Source organism: Syngnathus floridae, chromosome 12 (assembly GCF_059516105.1).
Source record: "Syngnathus floridae isolate MCC-2025c chromosome 12, RoL_Sflo_1.0, whole genome shotgun sequence".
Taxonomy (NCBI): Eukaryota; Metazoa; Chordata; class Actinopteri; order Syngnathiformes; family Syngnathidae; genus Syngnathus; species Syngnathus floridae.
Window position 1 is genome coordinate 10,233,464 of NC_142424.1, and position 23,482 is coordinate 10,256,945.

General features: G+C 42.9%; 2 protein-coding genes across 4 annotated transcripts in view; both read left to right on the top strand.

Moving 5' to 3' along the window:
- The window catches only part of ror2 (receptor tyrosine kinase-like orphan receptor 2), a 57,309-nt gene extending 52,647 nt beyond the window's left edge, over positions 1-4,662 (top strand). For both annotated transcript variants that reach the window (XM_088393025.1, XM_088393026.1), the window contains exon 9: positions 2,278-4,662. In XM_088393025.1, the coding sequence (XP_088249151.1) occupies positions 2,278-3,720 (1,443 nt within the window). In that variant the 3' untranslated portion in view covers positions 3,721-4,662. The remainder of the gene's footprint in view (positions 1-2,277) is intronic.
- An 808-nt stretch (positions 4,663-5,470) lies between these two features.
- nfil3 (nuclear factor, interleukin 3 regulated) lies at positions 5,471-18,556 on the top strand. Of its 2 annotated transcripts, none has more exons than XM_088393030.1 (2): positions 5,471-5,721; positions 12,987-18,556. In XM_088393030.1, the coding sequence occupies exon 2, from the start codon at positions 13,090-13,092 to the stop codon at positions 14,314-14,316; it is 1,227 nt and encodes a 408-aa protein (XP_088249156.1). In that variant the 5' UTR covers positions 5,471-5,721; positions 12,987-13,089; the 3' UTR covers positions 14,317-18,556. The 2 variants fall into 2 exon arrangements, with proteins under 2 accessions (XP_088249156.1, XP_088249157.1); XM_088393031.1 differs by having other exon boundaries at positions 5,471-5,708.
- Positions 18,557-23,482: the final 4,926 nt, after the last annotated feature.

A 23,482-nucleotide genomic window follows, 5' to 3' on the forward strand; every position in this document is an offset into this window, starting at 1 on the left:
ACTAGAGATTGAATTGAATTGAATTCCTTTATTGTCACTGTTAACGCAGTGTTAACTGTGAAAATCTGTTTGGCAGCTCCTCATGGCAGGTCATGCACATACATGTATATAAAACAATATAAAATAAAGATAAAATGCAATCTTAGGTCAGTCTTCGCAAGGGATGAGCAGGGGTTGGGGTGATGGTTTTATCAGCCTGATGAAAAAAGCTGTTGCTCAATCTTGAAGTTCTCGATTTTAAAAAGCGGTCTCAAAAACAAAGTCTGTTGTTCGGTCGGCTCTGAAGACAGCATGGCCGGCTAGCTCGATAGCCGTGTTGGGGATGCAATGGTCCAGCCAGGACTCCACGACAACCAGACACAGCACTCCAGACTGTGAGATGTGCTCCGCTTGTCCGTCCCGTTTGTCATCGACCGGGCGTCAGCAAGAAAGAGGCTGGGGATGACTGGCCTGCACGGGCCAGCTTTTAGCTGGCCGCTAGTCCTTCTCCTCGCTTCCGCCTTCCATGTCCGCGCCGCCCGCACCACTCCAGCGGGAGGACAGCAAAGCCGGCCGCGCTTGGCGGCCGCCGAATCCCCGGGGGAATCGTGTTCCAGAGAATCAAGTTCTTTTGCGGGCAGAAGGTGTTTACTGCGACCGACAACAGGTCCGCTCTGCTGTATTGCACACATGTCACAAGCAGGGATGGAATGAGTACTAAAAATGTTACAAGAAAAGTTACAAAAAAAAGTTACAAAACTGCCAACAGCTGAGGAGCGCTGGGCCGCTGCATCTGTGCGCGCCGCCACCAACTGATTTTCACAGTTAACACTGCGTTAACAGTGACAATAAAGGAAAGAACATAGTGTAAACTTTAAATAAAACATTATGGGAGTTAGGGTGGCAATGAGAAACAGTCAGCGCCGCAGTAAAACACTGAATGGAACTAGACCTGACAGTATGTAATAGGGCCTATCTGTACTTGGAAGCTTACACTCGCTGCCTAAAACTTTACTAAAGCTGAGTCATGCTTAATTTAGTTTCATGGTTCGCCGTGGCATACAGAATATGCAAGGAGGAAATGTACTGGCATCCATGGTAAACTGCAGGCAGTGTGCGTGTGAGCCTCCAGGACTGAGCAGTCCCGTCCTGCCGCAGCTTGTTGCGGATACTATAATAGATTGACAGAAAACATAGCAAGACTTGAATAAAGACCAAACCATTTCCAAAATCCCGCAGCACACTGCATTTTGGGCAAAGATATTGTGAATGTTGTATGAGCGAGCCTTTGTGAATTTTGCTGAACTGTGATGTCACAATAAGGGAATTTACCACCCAAGACAGAGATCATGTTAAAGCCAAAAGATGCAGTGTTAGAACTTGGACGGTGCACAAATTGGTGGTGACTCAAATGGAGATTCAAATTGGCAATTAAAAATGAACAGGGAATTATAATTTAGCGTTTCAAATCAAAACGAATGGGGCACACAAAATGGCCACATTTGCCTCCGAGTATATGGGACGTGTGTACAGTATGTGCAGCGTGTCCACGTGCCATGTGAAAACACGTTGCGTTCAAGTAGGACATCTGCAAGTGTTGGTGCGTTTATGGGAATATTTAGACAGCTAGTGAGCATTAAATTCAACTGTTGAGCTGTCAGTCAATAAAGCCCAGCTTGTCAACGCCTCTGTCCTCACTTTGCTGTTGGCCTCACACCCCATTTTAGCAATGAACAAAATGAGATTGCAAACTAGCTAACTAGTTGGTCAAATAGATTTAAAACACTACCAAATAAGTAAAACTATACCGCAAAAAACTCACCCTTGAAAAACCCCAATGGCACGGACCGAACATGCAAACTCCATGCAGGAAGGCCGGGGCCCGGAATTGAACCCACGACCCCGGGATGGTGAGGCACACGTGCCGACCAGTTGACATGTCCAAAATTGCTTTGCGACAAGAAAAACTGTTTACAACGGTTTGTGACTACAACCTTTTAAGGACCCTGACGAAATACCAACATTTGCTATGTGCGTAAACACGTTCAGTTCTGTGAGATACGGGCTTAATAGAAACCAAGTCATTTATCAGAGCAGATGTGATGTATATTTTTATTCCTTATCCTGTGTGTATTTTGATCAAAGAATGTCAGAGACTGTTTATTTAGACACCCGAAAACTATTTTAAAATCAAAAGTAATACTGAACACATGTATCTTTGTCTGACTTATTTGACCGTTGGCCATATTTTTCGAGGACTTGAATTTGGTTTTTGTTGTTGTTTTTCTGTGTACACAGGCAAAGCTGCGGGAGATCAATGTATCAGCGCTAAGATTTATGGAGGAGCTTGGTGAGGATCGGTTCGGCAAAGTTTACAAAGGGCATCTGTATGGCACTACGCCTGGCGAGCAGACCCAAGTGGTGGCCATCAAGACACTGAAGGACAAGGTTGATCCCGCCCTCGGTGAAGAATTTCGCCATGAGGCCATGCTCCGCTCTCACCTTCAGCATCAAAATATTGTTTGTCTTTTGGGTACCATCACCAAAGAGCAGCCACAATGCATTGTATTCACTTATTCAAGCATTGGTGATCTGCACGAGTACCTTGTGGTGCGCTCTCCCAACTCAGATGTTGCTAGCTCAGATGATGACAGAACAGTCAAATCGACATTGGAGCAGGCAGATTTCCTTCATATCATTACCCAGATTGCCGCCGGAATGGAGTATCTTTCTAGCCACCAGGTTGTTCATAAAGATCTTGCAGCCCGGAACATTCTGGTTTTTGACAAGCTAAATATAAAGATCCTAGATCTGGGCCTCTTCAGAGATGTCTACTCAGCTGACTACTCCAATCTGATGGGGCCAAGCCCTTTGCCTATTCGATGGATGTCACCAGAGGCGCTGATGTATGGCAAGTTCTCCACAGACTCTGACATCTGGTCTTATGGTGTTTTGCTTTGGGAGACCTTCAGTTATGGTCTACAGCCTTATTGTGGCTTCTCCAACCACGACGTGATCGAGATGGTGCGCAGCCACCAGGTTTTGCAGTGTCCTGATGACTGCCCAGTTTGGATATACACCCTTATGCTGGAGTGCTGGAGTGAATTCCAAGAAAGGCGGCCTCGCTTTAAGGATATCCACACACGTCTGCGCTCCTGGGAGAGTCTTTCAAATTATAATAACTCTGCTCAAACGTCAGGTACCAGCAACACTACCCAGACAAGCTCTCTCAGCACCAGCCCCGTTAGCAATATCAGCATGAGCACAGTGAATGCTTCACGCTACACTAGCCCAAAAAAGACCTCCCCCTTCCATCAACCTCAGTTTATGCCAATGAAGAGTCAAATGCATAGGCCGATGGTCCCTCCACAGCTCTACATCCCTGTCAATGGCTATCATCCTATGCCAGCCTACCAGTACATGCAGAATTTCTATCCCATGCAAATACCCATGCCCATGCACCACCACCCAGCACCGATGGTTCCAAAAGCTAGTTCTCACCACAGTGGCAGTGGTTCCACATCAACAGGCTATGTCACCACGGCTCCTTCCAACAATTCTATGGCAGAGCAAGCAGCCTTACTCACTGAGGACTCTAAGACCAACAATGAGGACTTGGTTGACAGGGCATCCCAAATCGAGCTAGAGCAAAATGAGCACTTGGTCGTGCCTGAAACAGAATTACTGGGTGACAGTGAGCAACAGACTGACGAGCTGGTGATCCAATTGTCAGACACATAGGTGGTGGTGGAGTGGGGGGCGTACTATGTGAAATATTCTGCTAACTATGTGTGCCTGGTTCCAAAAAGCAACATGAAGTGAAAGGAGCAATTTCCAGTGACAGTGGATGAATGTTGAAAAATACTTTCTCAAGTAGGACTGAAATTTGTGCTTCACAATCTCGCTTTTTAAACTTGAGTACGCTACAGTTGGTGTTTCCATTCAGACGTTTTTCCAATGTTGCTGTGCAACATACACAAACTATGATTCAACCTCAAGATCTTTTATGTCTGTGGTTTTACTTGTTTTACTGAACGTCACATTATCTTTGATCAACAAACATGGGCTTATGCAAGCTAGGATAGCTATTTGGTGAATCTTCATACTACGTTCATATCCTAAAGGAATTATCCTCACAACTAAGAGTAGAAAACATCTACTTTCAGAAAAAGCAGAGCCAAAACTAAGTTTTATAGAGAAAGACTTATGCATTCCGTTGTGTCTTGAAGATTATTTTATATTATTATGGATGTTATTATCCAGTGGTATACATGTACATTGGCCACAGCCATAGAAGCAAAGAATGTATAATGAATAGAAACACAATAGAAAAGAAGTATTGTTTTCAAATGAACAAATTGTGTTTTAATTCAGTGATATAGTTTACAATTTTCAATATTGGTACTCAAGCTCATGGAATCATTTTTCCCCACACTTTTGCCTTATTTTTCCACTAGCATTTGTAACATTGTTTTTTTTCACCACATTGCACAGATTTGTAATTTATATTCTTTAGTTTGATTCCCCCCCCCCCCCTTTCTTTATTCCTTTATTGAACATTGCTAACCCTGGTGTTGATTTAATGTCCCCCACCCGTTGCATGATTTTTATTAGATTTTTTCCACTTACTACACAGTTGTGTACATTCAACTATAGAATGTTCAATAAATTCTTCTTAAATAAGTTATTTGTTGATCAAAGTTCATCATAGCAGAAAATCTGACAACACTTGTATTGCCATAAAAAAATCACTATCACAACTTGGACTTAACATTCAGCCATATTTAAATCTAATTACTGAATTATTAATATTTCTGAATATTACAGCAATGCTAAACATGTGTAAAACAAGAGTGTATTAATGTTCTATTTTACTATACTTAAATGTTAACAAAATCCATACGTCTACACACATGGCTTGCTTTATTTTTCCTATGTGAAACTGCAAACAATGGACTACTTTGCTGAATGCTGGTCACGCAAGGTAAAAAAAAAAGTATCTTTACCTCTTTTACAGATTTAAATTGACTATTTGAAGCAGATTCCTGCTCATGGATCACGATTGCTGTAAATACAAACGGCAATCGGCGTTTAAGTTTACACGTGTTATACAACAGTGACCTCTACGGGCCAAGACAAGTAAAGATAAAAATAAACTTCCAAATACATAGTGTACATCCATACGTGGGGTCGGTATGACTCCATTCATCCATTTTATATACCGCTTTGACCCCACGGGGGTCGCGGGCATTGGTGGAGCCTATCCCAGCCGTCATCGAGCAGTTGGCGGGGGACATACTGCCAGCCAATCGCAGGGCACACATAGACGGACAGGCGTCCGCACTTGAGCTTGCTTGAAGGTAAGAATTTATTCATGATGACTTGGTCGCTCCATTGCAGGTATTGTGACGACAAGTTGAGCCCTCGACCCTTCTCTAAAGTCATTGGCTGGAATTGTGAAATACAGCCATGTGATTGGCTAAGGCGGTTCTCAGTCAACCGTACACTGCCAATGCACTTAACTCCTGACCTACTAACACAGATCCATGAGTCAGAAGCCACATTGGTGTGCAAAAAATCGGAGAAAAATGTGTTTCTTTTCCTTTTGTAAAATTTAGTCGACCCAGATATTTCCTCACGTTTGAGAGGACAAATTCATCGCTGATGTATGATTTCTTCGTTAAGGACAGCGACTCTAATATCGCCACCAGTTTTCAACTAGCGACAAGGTATGGTGAAAATGTGAGTATCGAATTTTAAACCGTCCCTGCCAATTGATAATACAGAATATTTACGTGCGTCGATGTATGCCCAAAGGGTGGGTGCTGGTTAGTGTGTGACCCAATTTGATGTGTAACACTTTTTAAACTTAAAGTAACCTATTTGTTATCCAAGCATTAGCCAGCGTCGCGCAAGTACGTTGTACTGTAACGTCGGGCCGCCATCAGCAAGTTTTATTAACAAAGAATGGTTCCTTACTAATGTTTCTAATTGTGCAGCGCTCAGGGATGGCTGGGAATTGAGTGATCGGGTCACGTATTGGTTCTGTAAAGTCACGTAGGCCTTGTTACCAGTGACAGGAGTTTACAGATTGCGACAACCAAAAAACTGGTTTGGGCTCACTGTGTCACACTGATGGTGGCAGACGGTGTTTTATTCTGTTGTAACCAGACAGGAAGTACTTTATAAACGGTATCGTTTGATTTACTGTTGCGTCTCACACTGTTAAAGTGTGGACTTTTTAGGGCGTCGATCAAGCCTCATCGGCCAGTGTCTGAGTAAGCGAGGCAATGATGTCATGTACTAGAATCAATGCCCACATTGTCTTCATTCAGATTGCTGCGTCGATTATCTCGCTTTTATCTGGATCCACTGTTTAACCAGTGTTATATATTTACACACAAACAAAGCAGAACAAACATGCGTCTATTTCGTTTTTGCTACACCAGCAAACATTGCATAATGTCTGCAGCAACAGAAATTTCTGGCTGTCACAGGCTGAGGCAGGCGAGGGGTGGTTATTGTGTAATTCTGACACAATGAAGGAATTCTGGGGCGATACCGCGTTGACGGCTCGCTGAAGCCCAGCCAGCCCTGGTCCTGTCTGGCTCTGATTGATTCCCTGCCTCCATCATCCAGATTCTGACAGAACACATACCAACTCCTGTAACCACTTTTTTTTTTTTTACATGTTTAATCGGTATCTTTGAATTATGACACATCAAATTCCTAAAACACTAATGAAATCTTGCTATTAAATGAAAACAAATTTCTTAGATTTTTATCGTTTGGAAATTACTCTTGCTGTTCGGTGGTAAAAGTAATCTTTTGTATCATTTTAAAGGAAATCCAAATTTAGAACACGTCCGTGTTGCAGTGGCGTCACTAGGTTTTATGGAGAAAGGGGGGTTGGCCCCCAGGAGATGAACAGATTTAAAAACAATACAAAATGGTGTAAAAGTCACCATTAGATCAGAAGTTTTATTTAAGCCTGTTTTTAATACAGTACACGGCATGTGAACAAAATCAACAACAAAAAAATCTGCAAAATATGTTCACATTGTATATGAACAAAAAAGTGTATGCAAACAAAGGGCACTGTATGACCTTAGACCGTCCCGACCGGTCTTGCTGATGAAACGGTGCCTGTTTTAGACAACTCCACGTGTAACAAATATTCATCATCAAATTCCCACGGTCGTTTCATCCCACCGCCCTAATAAACTTTTGAGAGGTGATATTAGGCCTAGAGAACACAATTTTACTCGCATCCCGTTTAAAAATCCTTCGATAGATACGCACCCTGATCAACCGATTACACTTAAATTCGGTTTTATGAATATTAGATCACTTCATACGAAAGCAGTTCTCGTTAATGACCTTATCACGGAACATAATTTAAACGTTTTTGGTCTTTGCGAGACCTGGTTAAAACCTAAGGAACTGCTGCCTCTTAACGAGGCCTCGCCTCCAAATTTTGTGAGCTCGCATGTGGCACGTCCTCGAAAAAAGGGTGGGGGTGTCGCCCTTATCTCAAATTCTGAGCTTAGATTTAGGCCTCGCTCAATTCACGTATTTAAAACATTTGAAGTTCTCATTGTGCGATCCACTGCGTTACCGTCATTCTATCTTGTTGTTATTTACCGCCCACCCGGGGCTTACTCTGGCTTCCTGGATGAATTTTCAGAATTTGTGGCTGATCTAGTGACAAATGCAGATAATATAGTTATCATGGGTGATTTCAACATCCACATGAATTCACCGTCAGAACCACTGACTTCGCATTTCAAACTTTAATTGATACGTTTGGTTTTACGCAAGCTGTACAGGCAGCAACGCATAAGAATGGAAATACCTTAGATCTGGTATTATCCCGGGGACTAGCAACCTCAAATATAGCAGTACTGCCATACACTACTGTTCTATCTGATCATTTCTTAATAAAATTTGAAATTTTAGTTCCTTGTCAAAGACAAGAGAGCAATCAGAATTATAGCAGCCGTAATTTTAACTCCATGACTGCAACTGCGCTATCTGAGTTACTGTCGCCGGCAACCGCCATGTTTCCCGCATACAGCGGCTCTATTGATAATCTTACAAATGAATTCAATGCGACATTATTAAAAGCCATCGACTCTGTGGCACCGCTACGTCTGAAAACCCGCCGTAGATGGCCAACTCCGTGGTTCACAGATGAAACACGTACGTTTAAACAATTATGTAGAAAGCATGAGCGCAGATGGCGTTTAACCAAACTTGAGGTTTTCCATCAGGCATGGAAGGACAGCCTCCTGAAATATAAAGATGCGCTTATTTTAGCAAAAACTCGTTATTTTTCGCAAGTCATTAATCTTAATAAAAACAATCCTAAATCCCTATTTGATACAGTGGCAAAGCTAACTCTGCGCCAGCCGACCCCCGATAGCTCCTTACACTCAGCTGACGAGTTTATGAAATTTTTTGCTCAAAAGATTGAGTCCATTAGGGACGAGATCAAGAATACCATTCCAATCGCTCCGCCGGTTACTAGCGCTGGGGATCATGCAATAACCCTTTCAAATTTTAAAAGCGTGTCCCTTGAAATGCTTACAAAATTGGTTAGTACGGCTAAACAAACAACATGTTCACTCGACCCGCTTCCAGCCAAACTACTTAAAGAATTATTTCCAATTTTAGGACCGTCCGTCTTAAATATAATCAATCTGTCTGTTTCCTCTGGGATAGTGCCAACAGCCTTTAAAACCGCTATTATTAAACCGCTACTTAAGCAAGCAAATCTTGACCCGGACTGTCTCAGTAATTATAGGCCAGTTTCAAACCTCCCATTCATAGCAAAACTTCTCGAAAAAGTAGTAGTGCAGGAGCTTATTGATTACATGGTCGCTAATAATCGATATGACTCTTTTCAGTCTGGCTTTAGAGCTAATCGTTCTACAGAGACAGCACTTGCTAAAGTGACTAATGATCTCCTCATAGCTATGGATTCAAATACGTCGTCTGTATTGTTACTACTCGATCTTAGTGCTGCCTTTGACACTGTAGACTTCGATATTTTATTAGGGCGTCTTAAAAGTTGTGTTGGTATCTCAGGGTCAGCACTAAACTGGTTCAATTCCTATCTATCAGACAGGACGCACCGAGTGGTCCATGGCAATACGTCCTCTGAGCTTTATAATGTTACGTGTGGTGTCCCACAGGGATCGGTACTCGGACCGATTTTATTTAATATTTATATGATTCCGCTTGGGGACATAATACGTAAATATAATATTAGCTTTCAATGCTACGCGGATGACACCCAATTATATATGCCGTTATCGATGACAGATCCGCGGGACTGTTGTAATCTCGAGGCGTGCCTTGCGGAGATCAAGCATTGGATGTCTCTCAACTTCCTTCGTCTTAACCCAGATAAAACTGAGATGTTGATAATTGGTCCTACTCGTTATCAACACTTATTTTAGGAAACCACTATAACTATAGATAACCGTACTATCACTCAGAGTGAGACGGTAACTAATCTCGGGGTAATATTTGACCAAACGCTCTCCTTTCAAAAACACATTAAGAATATAACCAGGATTGCGTTTTTTCACCTTCGTAATATTGCTAAGATTCGTCCTATCCTCTCGACCGGGGATGCGGAAACTATTATACATGCGTTCGTCACGTCGCACCTGGACTACTGTAATGTATTATTCTCTGGTCTTCCTAAGTCCAGTTTCAAAAGTCTACAGTTAGTGCAAAATCCCGCTGCGAGGCTGCTCTCACGGTCAAGAAAATTTGATCACATTACCCCAATATTAGCCAAATTACATTGGCTCCCAGTCCATTTAAGATGTGACTTCAAGGTTCTTCTACTAACCTATAAATCACTGCATGGCTTAGCGCCTTCATATCTCGTCGACCTAGTCGTTCCTTATGTTCCGTCTCGTAACCTTCGTTCACAAAACGCTAGTCTTTTAGTTACACCGAGGGCCAAGAAAATGTCTGCAGGGTCTAGAGCAGGGGTCATCAACACGTTGCCCGCGGGCACCAGGTCGCCCGTGAGGACCGCATGAGTCGCCCGCAGGACTGTTCTAAAATTAGCTCAAATCGCGGCACTTGTCAGTGAGCTGCATCTATTTATTTTACAGTCAAACCTCGGTTTTCGAACGTCCCGCTTCTCGAACAGATTTTTTTGCTTCGGCTCTTCGCGAGAAGAGCCGGGAGTACCCGAGAAACCCCGACCGCGTGGCCCGGATGCCGACTGACTCCGTTGTTATTGTATTTTTGTTACTTTGAGGATTGTATTAACCCCTAATCATGCCTCCAAAGAAAGCAAGTGGGAGCAGTAAAGCCATCCTCAAACACAAAGACGCTCTTAAAGCAATGCGACAGTGAACGTCCGGCGCCCTGCGGTTGCGCGATTGGACGAAATTAAGCTCCCTGCGCACTGAGGTCCACTTAAATTTTGGAAAGTACATCAGGACTTTAAAAATATTTTCTAAATTTTAGCGACGGCTCTGTCACAATAATGCGATCAGCGCGGTGCAGTTGCGCGGTCGGCGACGCGCTGCAGTTGCGCGATCGGACAAAATTAAGCTCCCTGCACACTTAGGTCCACTTAAATTTTGGAAAGTACATCAGGACTTTTAAAATATTTTCAAAATGTCAGCGACGGCTCTGTCACAATAATGCAACCAGCGCGGTGCAGTTGCGCGATCGGACAAAGATGCGCAAATGAAAAAATGCTTAAAAAAGGCAGGGTTTTTTTGTCCTGAAACGGATTTTAAAAATGTCCATTATTTGTAATGGTAAAATAGATTCGGAATTCGACCGATTCGCTTCTCAAACCGCCTTCTGGAACAGATTGTGGTTAAAAAAAAAAACAATGTTTGACTGTATTTTTGCTATTCTTGTTAAAATCACACTTACATGTGAACTGGAGATGACAATGCTAACACATAGTGAAAGCCAAATTGAGCAAATTGTCTATTTCAGAAGTCTGTGTCAAACTGGTAGCCCTTTGCCTTAATCAGTACCCAGGAAGTAGCTCTCGGTTTAAGAAAGGTTGGTGACCCCTGGTCTAGAGCATTCTCTATTCGGGCTCCAGAGCTTTGGAATGCCCTACCAATGGATATTAGAACTACTACCTCAGTAGAAACATTTAAGACACGTTTAAAGACACATTTCTATGAGATGGCCTTTAACTAACTTGTAGTGGCCGATTTGGCCGGAGTTTGTTTTGTTCTCTCTGCCCACCCCCTCCCTGGCTCAAAAGCTGATAGCGGCTAGCTGGATTCTCGGGGACCAATTCAAGGTGAAGAAACTGCAGCTCAACCCCCTTGAAGACACTGCCAGGACAGTCGCGGGCACCTCCGACATCCATTTTTTTCATTGATTTTCATATTATGTATTACTTGTGCCCTCTCTGCATCCATTACAACCTGGTGATCCTGAAAGCGGGATCCTTCCATCTGTGGTCCCTTCTCAAGGTTTCTCATTTTCCCCTGGCAGGGGTTTTTTGAGTTTTTCCTTGCCCTTTTGGGAGCTTAAGATCAGGGGATGCTTTGAGAATAATTGTCAATTTTGGCTATGTGAAGCCCTTTGAGACCGTTTGTGATTTAGGGCTATACAAATAAACTTGACTTGACTTGACTTAGCCCAGACATGGGTAAACTACGGCCCGTGGGCCACATACGGCCCACGGGGCCGTTTAATCCGGCCCGCCAAACCTTAATAAATTGTATTATTGAACTTTTTTTGGGGCATTTTCCCTGCAATTAGTATGTTTCCCCAATAGATGGGGAAGCGCCCGCCCGCGCATTTACTCCCGGAGGCCGTGTCAGAAAGCTCGGTGCACACTCACAAGTGCGTGTACGTACTAAGTAGTACGGACCCGGCGCACTGCGCGCTCTATTTCCATCAGTGCCGAATTTCGAGTGTGGGCTGTGACGTCAGCATTCTCGTAATTCGCGCGCTGAGCTTTCAGATACAGTTTTACGTTAATGCCACCCACAAACCTTTCCCTGGAATCCTTACACTAAAATGAGTGGCCCGAGGAAAAGAAAGGTGGACACTGAGTGCCGAGTGTTTAAAAAAAAAAAAAAGAGGACAATTTGGCTCGACCTACGTGTGTGAGCAGACGTTCCACCACATGAACGTCAACGACGCCCGTCACAGCTCTAGGTTAACGGACCGACACCTCGGCTCTATCCTAAGAATTACCACAACAAATTTTACTCCAGACCATGATGCACTAGCAAAAAAGGGAGACCAACAATACTATTGATTTCTTTATTACTTTATTTAGAAGTATGCTTTCACTGATTCTTCAAGATGATGTATTTGGTCAGAATGTTTGCCGTTTGATGTGATTTCGCCTCATTAGATAAACATATTTCATAAATCTGACCTGCAGGCGCTGAAGTGATGGAAACTATTATTCATAATAACAGTCTCGTATTTAATGAGAATCACTGATAGTAGTTTTTTGGTGAAATATTTTTTTAATGCTGTTAATAAATGCATTTGTTTTCAAAAAGCTTTTTTTGAATATCCATGCTTTACTACCTACTAAAAGTACAAACCTTTTATGCAATGACCTTTACATGTCATTTCTATTACGTCACACAACCACTACATCCATCTGCTCCTGGTTCAGCCCCCCTGATCAAAATTTAGAACCAAATTCGGCCCGCCAGTCAAAAACTTTGCCCACCCCTGCCTTAGCCGCTGCTTCTGCTTGCCTCTCCATATGATACAATTGATGTAAGGCTGCTAGATTAATAGAATTTTACACATAATTTAGATTTTTTTTTCTAACTTTATTCATTTTCCTCATTAAAAAAAATACATAAACTGCGCTAGTAAGTGAAAAATGAACCTTCGCTTTTAACTATCCTCGGTTTACCCTTCTTTTAATGTGCCAGGATTACGTTCCTGGGAAAAGTTCCTTTTGCAAAGTGTTTTTTTTATGTAATTAGTGTAAACTAACTGATGACTCTCTTTCTGTAATCCCACAGTTTTTGTGACGAGGAGGAGGATTGTCTTTCATGGAAGATATCATCAGTTCTTGAAAGCATTATGAAGAACCGTTAAATACAGAGGATACAATCAGTTATAAATATGCAATCAGTCAAGGAAGAAATTTATGCCAGTGAGCCCTATAGTGGAGACGATGCCCTTCTACTGGCTGTGGCCTTACAAGGGTCTAACCGGGACCTGATAAGTAATGTCTCTGGTATACCATTTATAGCTAAAACTACCTGTCGCAGGAAAAGGGAGTTTATCCCAGAGGAGAAGAAAGACACTGTTTATTGGGAGAGACGACGCAAAAACAACGAGGCAGCTAAACGCTCGAGGGAGAAGCGGCGTATAAATGACATGGTGCTGGAGAACAAGCTGATGACCCTGGGTGAGGAAAATGCCTCCCTCAAAGCTGAACTGTTGTCGCTTAAACTCAAGTTTGGCCTTTTGAGCTCAGCAGCATATGCCCAAGAAGTTGAGAAGTTGTCTAGCCACAAGAGTGCTCATCTCTATCAGCAATTTGTCACAGCCAGTGCTGATCAAAGCAGTTTCTCCAGCAAGGAAACTGAGCCTCATCACCTGCGCAGTAGCTGTATTTCAGTCATTAAACATTCACCAAATATATCCAAGGCATGTGCTCCAACTCAGGGTAGTTTAAGTATGTGCAGAAGCACCGAGGTCAAACGGGAACCGGCAGAGAATGGCACCTTTCCACATGAGAGTCGTCCGTATGAATTCTTTAGGAACTACATGGCCAGCCCTTTGTCAAGAGTCTACGCTCAATCTGCTCCATTTTTACAGATCACGAGGTCATCCAGTAACTCACCCAGAAGCTCAGATGATGGTGCTGTGAGCAAATCATCAGATGGTGAAGATGAGCAGCAGGTCCCCAAAGGGTTGATGACATCTGCGGCTGACCCAACAAGTGTTATTGTATCCACACACAAAGTGCCTGAGGCCAGTTCTTCGGCTCTGCCTCATAAACTGCGAATCAAAGCAAAGACCATCCAAATCAAAGTAGAAGCCATCGACCCAGAATACGAATCGGCAGCAAAGTTCTCCTCGCCTATCAATGGATCCTTTCAAGCATTCTCAGACACCCCAGTGTGCTCCCAGTCCTTGCCATGCCCTTTGTCGGAACAGGTCACCACCATGCAGGACTGGACTCAGCGGTCTGAGCAGTGGGATAAAAGTAGCACAAAAACACCTGAGGATAGCTGTATGAGTAGCAGGCAAAACCATAGCTTCTCAGACAAACCAGCTATGGATATAAAACAGCCATCCTATGCACATTCAGATGGAGAGGAGTGCAAAAGTGGCCTCTGAGAAAACACAGCAAGGGAAACATCCATTTAACACAATGAGTCCCTACTAATAGCTTGCCTGCCTGAATAACCTAATACTATTTTCGTCTTCACTTATTTGGTATTACACTGTGTGGTTGATGTTTGGCTTTGAGCAACTTTTTTGGTCACTGTACATTTTCAAGTAAAAGATTCTGAAATTGAAAGTGGTAATTAGTAAGCAAAAAACAAAGCCCAATGCAAATGAGGATTAGTTATACTTCAAACAGAAATAGAAGTATGATGTACAATTTTACATTGCTGATTGGACCTGTAAAGTCCATTCTTTTAAATTTTGATTTACCGTATTTTCTGGAGTATAAGTCGCTCTGGCGTATAAGTTGCACCAGCCATAAAATGCATAATAAAGAAGAAAAAAACCTAAGTCGCACCGGAGTATGAGTCGCATTTTTAGGGGAAATTTATTTGACAAAATCCAACACCAAGAATGGACGTGAATAGGCAACAACAGGCGGAATGGTACGGTATGCTAACGTTAAATAAACACATAAACGAGGAACTGAGACCGTGCCTGACGTAACATATTAAGGATTATTCAAATAACTATGACATGTCAAGTTTATTTATATAGCCCTAAATCACAGACAAGTCTCAGAGGGCTTCACATGTACAAAAATTGTCAATTATTCTCAACATCCCCTGATCTTAAACTCCCAGGAGGGAAAGGAAAAACTAAAAAAAAAACACTACTGGGGAAAATGAGAAACCTTGAGAAGAGACCACAGATGGGAGGATCCCCCTTCCAGGATGACCAGGCTGCAATGGATGCAGAGAGGGCACATAATGTAAAACAATCCAAAGAAACAGTGGATATCCATATTCAAAGTGAAGAGCTGCAGGAAGGTGCTCGCAATTGTCCTGGCAGTGTCTTCGAGAGTGGTTATCCGCCTCAGATCCCTCATCCCGATTGGTCGACAAGAAATCCAGACAGCCATTTTCAGTTTGGGTGTCACCTAACCCCCTCCCCAGCTGGAGGACGGGGGGCAGGTCATAAATATACATAAATTAGTTTATCGAACCATCCGGGTCACTCCAAATCGTTAAATCCATCGAAATCTTCGTACTCTGTGTCACTTTTAAACAACTCCGCTGACTCCGGAAGTAGATGCGGCGCTTTGCTGACATCAGACTCATCGTCAGTTGCAGTTCCAATTTTTCCACAGGCCTAGAGCGCCCTCATGCAGTTTAGTGTGAAAATAACGTAAAATCATACACAAGTAAGTAAGTAATGTTAATGATCAAGTAATATTGTGTTAATGATTTCACATAAGTCGCTCCTGAGTATACGTCGCACCCAAACTTTAAAAAAAAAAATGTGACTTATAGTCCGGAAAATACGGTACTCATTGTCAACTGTCTCAACTGTGTTTTCATCAGTTGCTATCAGTGTATACTTGTTCACATAAAACCACAGTACTGTTAATAACGAGAAATTGTCATCTTTAAGAAATACTGAAAATGCCATTATTAAATTACATTTTATGCAGTTTTGAACATGTCGCATTCGTGAGCAAGTAAACATTGGAAATGAATAATCATTCCTTAATAGATTCACATAAAAAACAAGGTCAGACTAATTTGGCATATTTTACAAAAAATCATAAATGAGAAATGTGATTATACCTGTAAAAATAGTTTGTGCTCATTTGATAACTACAAAACAAATGTTGACATGTTGGATGTCAATTATTCGTGTAGCCGTGACTCTGTTCCAAACTTGGCATCTGATGATTTTGCAATTTTCCTAAATAGTCAGTGTGGTTTACAGATTTTAGGGAGATGATCTGCAAATTTGAATACGTTCTGTAATATTTGGGATTTTAATAAACAAAATAACTATTGTAGAAACGGTATTTTTATTGTAAAGTGACTCAAAATACTGTGTTCCAAATTACTATGCAGTTTCAACTAATGAAATAGGTTGAAAAAAATATTGGGAGGGGAAATGTAGTGTATTTCTCTCCTTAGTTAAAAACAATATACATACATAAATCTTAACTAAAATTTCCTTTACTGGTCAAGTTTTATTTTAACTAAAGAAACGGTCTTCAATCTCACCTTAACTCACTCATCCATTGAAATTTTACAGTAGATGATGTCTGGTTGTCAGATAAGACACAATGGAGGATGTAAGAATTGTTACCTAAAGCTTTCGTTTGGAGGAATACTGCCATTCACCCTCAGACATTTTAAGGATTGTGCCACAGGTTCCAATAGGGTTGAGGTCAGGAGGTGCGGGGGTTACACCATGAATTTTTCCTTTACATATTATGTGGTAAAAAGAACTATGATACCATATACATTTCTTATTGTATGTAAAACAACTCGTCTTACATACAGTCAGAAATGTATATGGTATCATAGTTCTTTATATGGCCTTAATCTTGTTTTGACGCATGAGGCAACATTCTTTCTCCACGTGTCTGTTCGGTACAGCGGCTTCCTTGTCTTTCCACTTTGTACGTGTTCCTTTCAGGTCTTTAGTTTCAGTTGATCGCCAGGTCTTTGGCCTCCCTTCTCTCTTTTTCCCTTTTCTGGCACCCATTTTAGTGCATGCTTAAATTATCAGGTCATTTTAACTCCTTCAGGCTACTTCAAAGGGGACAGTGATCTTACTCCTCTTTGTCTCAGCTTAAACTTCACTCCGCCACGATCCTGCGGATGTCACAAACTTGTTGGAATATGATGACCATCCAGAACTCCATTCATCACCATACATACAATGTAGCACCACATTCAACAGTGAATAAAAGTGAGTAAGATTAGTCTCCATGAACAGTATGTATGTGAGCTGAATATTGTCATTTATCCAAGTAATTTCATTCTCACATGACATTGAATCAATCGCCAAGGGCGAAGAGATTTAATGCCCTGAGAAATACTGCATTGGCCCGAATACAAGACGGTGTTTTTTGCGTTGAAATAAGACTGAAAAAGTAGGGTCGTCTTACATTCGGGGTCTAGACATTATACCCATTCACAACGCTAGATGGCGCCAGATATCGTTAAAGCGAATGCTGAACTTAACTCCCCAGGCCAAAGCGAACCCCTCTTACGAAGAAGAAAAAGAAAAATAGCGGTAGCAGTTTGCATTATTTTATTGCAATGTTTTTCCTTATTCAGATTTGTTTCAAGACTACAGTTACAGTTAGACTTCAGTTTGATGTTAATGCGGTTATTGCATTTTTGCTGTTTTATCGCAGTAGATTGGTTTATTTACATTTATTAAACCAAAAGCCATTCATTTACAAATGTGATGTCACTTTAGTTTACATATTTAAATTTTCAGATATTAAGACGTGATAGACAGTTTTTGCATGATTTGAATGAGGCAAAATAACATGCTTTTTCTCTCGAATATATTGTTATAATAATTTGTTTCAGATGTACTGCAATTATTTCCTGTATAAAAATTAAATTTGGTGTTCAAAAAGTAATTTTTCAAACGCAAGTCTTGAAAAAAAGGGGGTTGTCTTATATTCGGGCCAATACAGTAGTCTCCATGTACCTGTTTGTCACATACAAATGAATAGTATGATGTTCTTGAAATTTCCAGTTTTCATTTCTTTTGCAAGTTTCTTTAGCAGAAAAGCCCCCCTCCCCACATTATGCATAGAAAAATGGGACCTTAAGTCAACACCCTTGTGTAATTTTCTTTCACTTTTAGTTTTAGTTGTTGAATAATCAATATGTCTGACGGTAATCGACACAGAGACGTGCTTTACCGGTAAAACTCTTGCATGCATAATCTGGAACATTTACAGTGTATATGTGGCGCTTTTCTTTTCCTTATAGTGTTACTGTTACTCCTCTCAACATAGTCCTTTCAACCACCATTCCGCTTTGATGCACAGGTAAAAAGTTAACAGCCGTTGCATTCCTGCTACCCCAATCGATGGCAGTTTGGCAAGTGTTCCCAAAGGTTTTTAACTGGCTGTTTTGCCTTAAAGCTAGAATCCGTAAAAGTTTTGATCAAAGAGATACGTATGTTAGAGACACTCAAAACTGTGTATGTACTTGGAATGTTTTAGGTAATGTGAAAATTTGGACATTACAGTGTGGTATTTAGTCCTTCAATAAACTGGTGGTCACATTTGATAGAATTGTATTATTTTATACAAATTGTATATATAGCACTTCAGCAAAATACCTTAATGTGATAAATAAACAAAATATATGAAGAATAAATTAAATGTAGTGAATTTGTAGTCGATCTTGTCTTTTAAGAATATTTGTGTATTATGGTGCATTGTATTCACCATTGCTTTCATGCTACTTTCTTGCATAAATTCTCATCAAACTCTCATCAGAAATCATACTTTCATTTGCATAGTAATATTTAGAAATGTTATTAATTGCTTCCAGACTTCTCCCCTGCCCACCCTAAAAGCAAAAAAAGGTCAGATGTATTTTAATGAGGCAAAAATTACAATAGAGATCTAAAATATCGTATAACAAACCATTTGCCACACGTTTTGCTTCAATTCGATGGCAACTAGAGAATACAATTTCGGAAAAAGTGAAGACTGAGAGGTTTAATGAAAACTTATGGAATGATAATAAATGATGTGAAATGACATTGAATGACTGGAAATGAGCAAAACATGTTGAAGTTGGTTGGATGGTTAGAATCGGTCCAAAAAAAATTAAATTCCATAAGAAGTATGTGTGCGTGCGTGCGTGTGTGCGTGCGTGTGTGTTGTAATGGAGAAAATGTTGAATTTTTGATAAGTGGGAATTTTTGGAAATTAGTAGCCATAAACTAAAAAGTTTAAAGTTGGAAAAGTTAGAATCAGTCAAAAATGTAGACATTGTAGAAGAATTTTTGATTATTATTTTTTGTGGGTATTTTAAAAAGCACACTACGTACAGTGGAGCCTCGGTTTTCGAACGTCCCGGTTCTCGAACAAATCGGTATTCGAACAAAAAATTCGAGATTTTTTTGCTTCGGATGTCGCACGAAATTCGGTTGTTGAACCTCGCGAGATGAGCCGAGAAGACCCGCATGCCAACTGACTCCGTTCGTTATTACATTCTCGTTACTCTGAGGATTGCATCAACTCTAATCATGCCAAAGGAAGCAAGTGGGAGCAGTAAAACCATCCTAAAACACAAAGACGCTCCTAAAGCAATGCGACAGTGAGCGCCCGGCGCGCTGTGGTTGCGCGATCGGACCAAATTAAGCTCCCTGCGCACTGAGGCCCTCTTACATTTTGGAAAGTCTATTAGGACTTTAAAAATAATTTTGAACTCAGCCAGCTCAGTGGCCTAGTGGTAGAGTGTCCGCCCTGAGACCGGAAGGTTGTGAGTTCAAACCCCGGCCGGGTCGTACCAAAGACTATAAAAATGGGACCCATTGCCTCCCTGCTTGGCACTGAGGTGAAGGGTTTCTGTTTCTTTGCTGGTCTCCAAAAAACACTCGGTGGTCGGTGGCTGGCTCCAGGCAAATGAACACTTCAGGGACACACGGCTGATTGGGAAAAGATTTTATTCAACCAATGTCAGAGTGAAGTCGTTCCAAAAAGTTGAGTGGCCCCAAGGTATGGCAGTGTCCTCTCGGAAGTAGATGGGCTGAAGCGCTGGGCCGAGTACTTCGAGGAGTTGTATCGGGTCGAACCACGCTGCAAGCTCTCTGCTGTAGGCATCCAGAGCCTGGTGCCTAACCCACCCCTCAGCATTGTTGCACCTTCCCTTAAGGAAGTCAGAAGGTTCTGGGTCACCTGAGGGATGGAAAGGCTCCGGGAATCTGCGGTGTCTGTGCAGAGATGCTCAAAGCTGGAGGGGATGCCGCCCTCCGGTATCCCAACCGACTGGAAAAGGGGCATTATCGTCCCTATCTGGAAGAGGATGGGTGATATCCGGGAGTGTGACAACCACCGAGGGGTTACCCTTCTCTCGGTGCCAGGCAAAGTCTTCGCCTGGGTACTTCTAAACAGGATACATCAGCAGCTCTTAGACCGCCAGCGCCCTGAGCAGTCCGGTTTCACACCAAAAAGATCAACCGTACTGGGACTGCGCGTCTCCTGGATCAAGACGAAGATCCAGGTCTTCGGTGACTTTCTGGATGCTGCTATCGAGTCAGCGGATGCGGCGGGCGAGAAGGTGGAGATCGTAGACAACTTCACTTATCTCGGCAGCGTGGTTCACCGCTCTGCTTCGTGTGAGGCTGAGGTCACTCGTCGGCTTGGTCTTGCGCATGGAGCGATGGGCTTGCTGAATGGGACTGTTTGGCGCTCCCGATATCTAAGCACGTTGACAAAGGTTCAAGTCTTTCGCTCGCTGGTCATGCCTGTCCTGCTTTACTCTTGTGAAGCATGGACACTGACTGACGGGCAAAGGTGAAGACTGAACACCTTTGTGTTCCCTCCGTCGCATCCTCGGGATCCACTGGCGAGACCGTGTGTCAAACCAGACGATTCTCGAGCGAGCGGGGATGGAGTGCGTCAACTGCCAGATATGGGAGCGACAGCTGCGCTTCTACGGCCACGTGGTACGCTACCCGCCCTCGGTTCCAGCGAACAGGATTCTGTCTGCTCCGGACCCGAGGGGGTGGAATTGCCCAGTAGGGCGACCGCATGCGCGGTGGTTGGAGCAGTACGGGAAGCATCTTGAGATTGTGGGGGTGTCGGACTGGGCGGGCACTCGGTCTTATGCCGTAAGGTCACTGATGGAGTGGAGCAAGAAGGTAAGTGCAGCAAAGCGTTACCGCAACACGTGCCCCCATACCTGACCTGACCTGACCCCCACTTCCCACAGAACAAAGCACTTCAAAGTTGGGAAACCACACTGTGTAACTGCTATCACAGCGGATTGACAAGAGTACATTTATTAATAGCATGATAAAGGCGGCTAGCATTTTACGATAGGAATGGATGGGTGCAGCGACTGAATTACGTTGGGGAAGTACATTTTTAAATAGTATTTGTGTTTCGAGCTACTCTGTCTTTCTGTCTGTCTCTCTCTCTCTCTCTCTCTATTTGTCTCTGTCTGGAGGCGGCACGGTGGAACACTGGATGGCATGTTCACCTCATAGTTCGGAAGGTGTGGGTTCCATTCCACCTCCAGCCCTCCCTGTGTGGAGTTTGCATGTTCTCCCCGTGCCTCCATGGGTTTTCCCCGGGCACCGGTTTCCTTCCAGATCCCAAAAATATGCACGGTATGCTGATTGAGCACTCCGAACTTGTCATGGGTGTGAGTGTGAGTGCGGATTGTTGTTCGTCTTTGTGCGCCCTGCGATTGGCTGGCACCCGCTTCAGGGTGTCCCCCACCTACTGCCCGATGACAGAAGGTAAGTGCAGCAAAGCGTTACCGCAACACGTGCCCCCATACCTGACCTGACCTGACCCCCACTTCCCACAGAACAAAGCACTTCAAAGTTGGGAAACCACACTGTGTAACTGCTATCACAGCGGATTGACAAGAGTACATTTATTAATAGCATGATAAAGGCGGCTAGCATTTTACGATAGGAATGGATGGGTGCAGCGACTGAATTACGTTGGGGAAGTACATTTTTAAATAGTATTTGTGTTTCGAGCTACTCTGTCTTTCTGTCTGTCTGTCTCTCTCTCTCTCTATTTGTGTCTGTCTGGAGGCGGCACGGTGGAACACTGGATGGCATGTTCACCTCATAGTTCGGAAGGTGTGGGTTCCATTCCACCTCCAGCCCTCCCTGTGTGGAGTTTGCATGTTCTCCCCGTGCCTCCATGGGTTTTCCCCGGGCACCGGTTTCCTTCCAGATCCCAAAAATATGCACGGTATGCTGATTGAGCACTCCGAACTTGTCATGGGTGTGAGTGTGAGTGCGGATTGTTGTTCGTCTTTGTGCGCCCTGCGATTGGCTGGCACCCGCTTCAGGGTGTCCCCCACATACTGCCCGATGACAGCTGGGATAGGCTCCAGCATGCCTGCGACTCTCGTGGAGACAAGTGGTACAGAAAATGGATGGATGGATGGATGGATGGATAGATGGATACCTCTGTCTCTCTCTGTTTTTTCTCTCTCTGTCTTTCTCTGCCTGTTTCTGTCTGCCTCTCTGTTTGTTTGTCTTTGTCTCTCTGTGTTTGTCTCTGTCTGTCTGTCTGTCTGTGTCTGTCTGTGTCTGTCTGTCTGTTTCTGTCTGTGTCTGTGTCTGTTTCTCTCTGTCTGTCTGTCAATGACAATACTAATATACGTAAACCGCATAGACTACAAACATTTGAAATACACGTGTGATATTTTACACAACCTGATTACTTTGTCAATCATTGCACACCAAATGAAAAGAAGGCACCACTGGAAGTGAAGGGAAAAAACACCTCAAAAGAAGACACGCCAAAACCACAGACAAAACCTAACTTTCATTCACTCCAGTCTTTTTTAAACAGCCACTCCCAATTTTCTGTCAGGATAATTGTCAATCTTCATTGCTGGGAGCGCAGTTATCTTCTTCACTTAATCGAGGAAGAGAAATCAAACGGACGACCGAATGAATGTACGTAGATCTACTTCACCTTAATGGCAGCTGTTTGTACTCCACCATCTGGAGCAGGAAAAATGTCTGTCATGGTGCCCACTGGACAGGATACTTTCGGGAACCAATGATTTACAATAAGGACCAACTGATAAGCACAGAGCTCCTTAGAGTTGCACTGTCACTTCGGACGATCTTAAAAACCCGGTAGGTATTGGCGGACTAAGGATGACCAAAAGTAGTCGGCAAGCACTTGGCTGTGTCTACACAGATGTTGCCCCAGAATGTCTTAATTTTCAAAGATAGCTTGTGGAAGTGTTAAATCTCTGCGTTCCATGAGCATCATATGCTGCGTTATAGGATTATGGGGTCACGATCGGCCGGCGATGTCAGTTGAGACATATCCAAGTGGTTTGGGGTTCAGAATACCTTCCACTTGATGAGTAGGGTATGCAGGACAGGCTACAGAATGACTTGTTCTTTCATGACAACTCTCAGTGAGAGAAATGCGGAGCAGTCGGAACTGTATCTTCTGTTCAACTAGTTGAAATGGGCCAAAACACTGAACGCTGACTGTTGAGGATAGCAACCTCTAATGCTGGACTTTAATGTGATTGATCACTGTTAGAAAGAATGCTGGACATCAGTGAAGATTTGTCGGTTTACTTTGGAATGA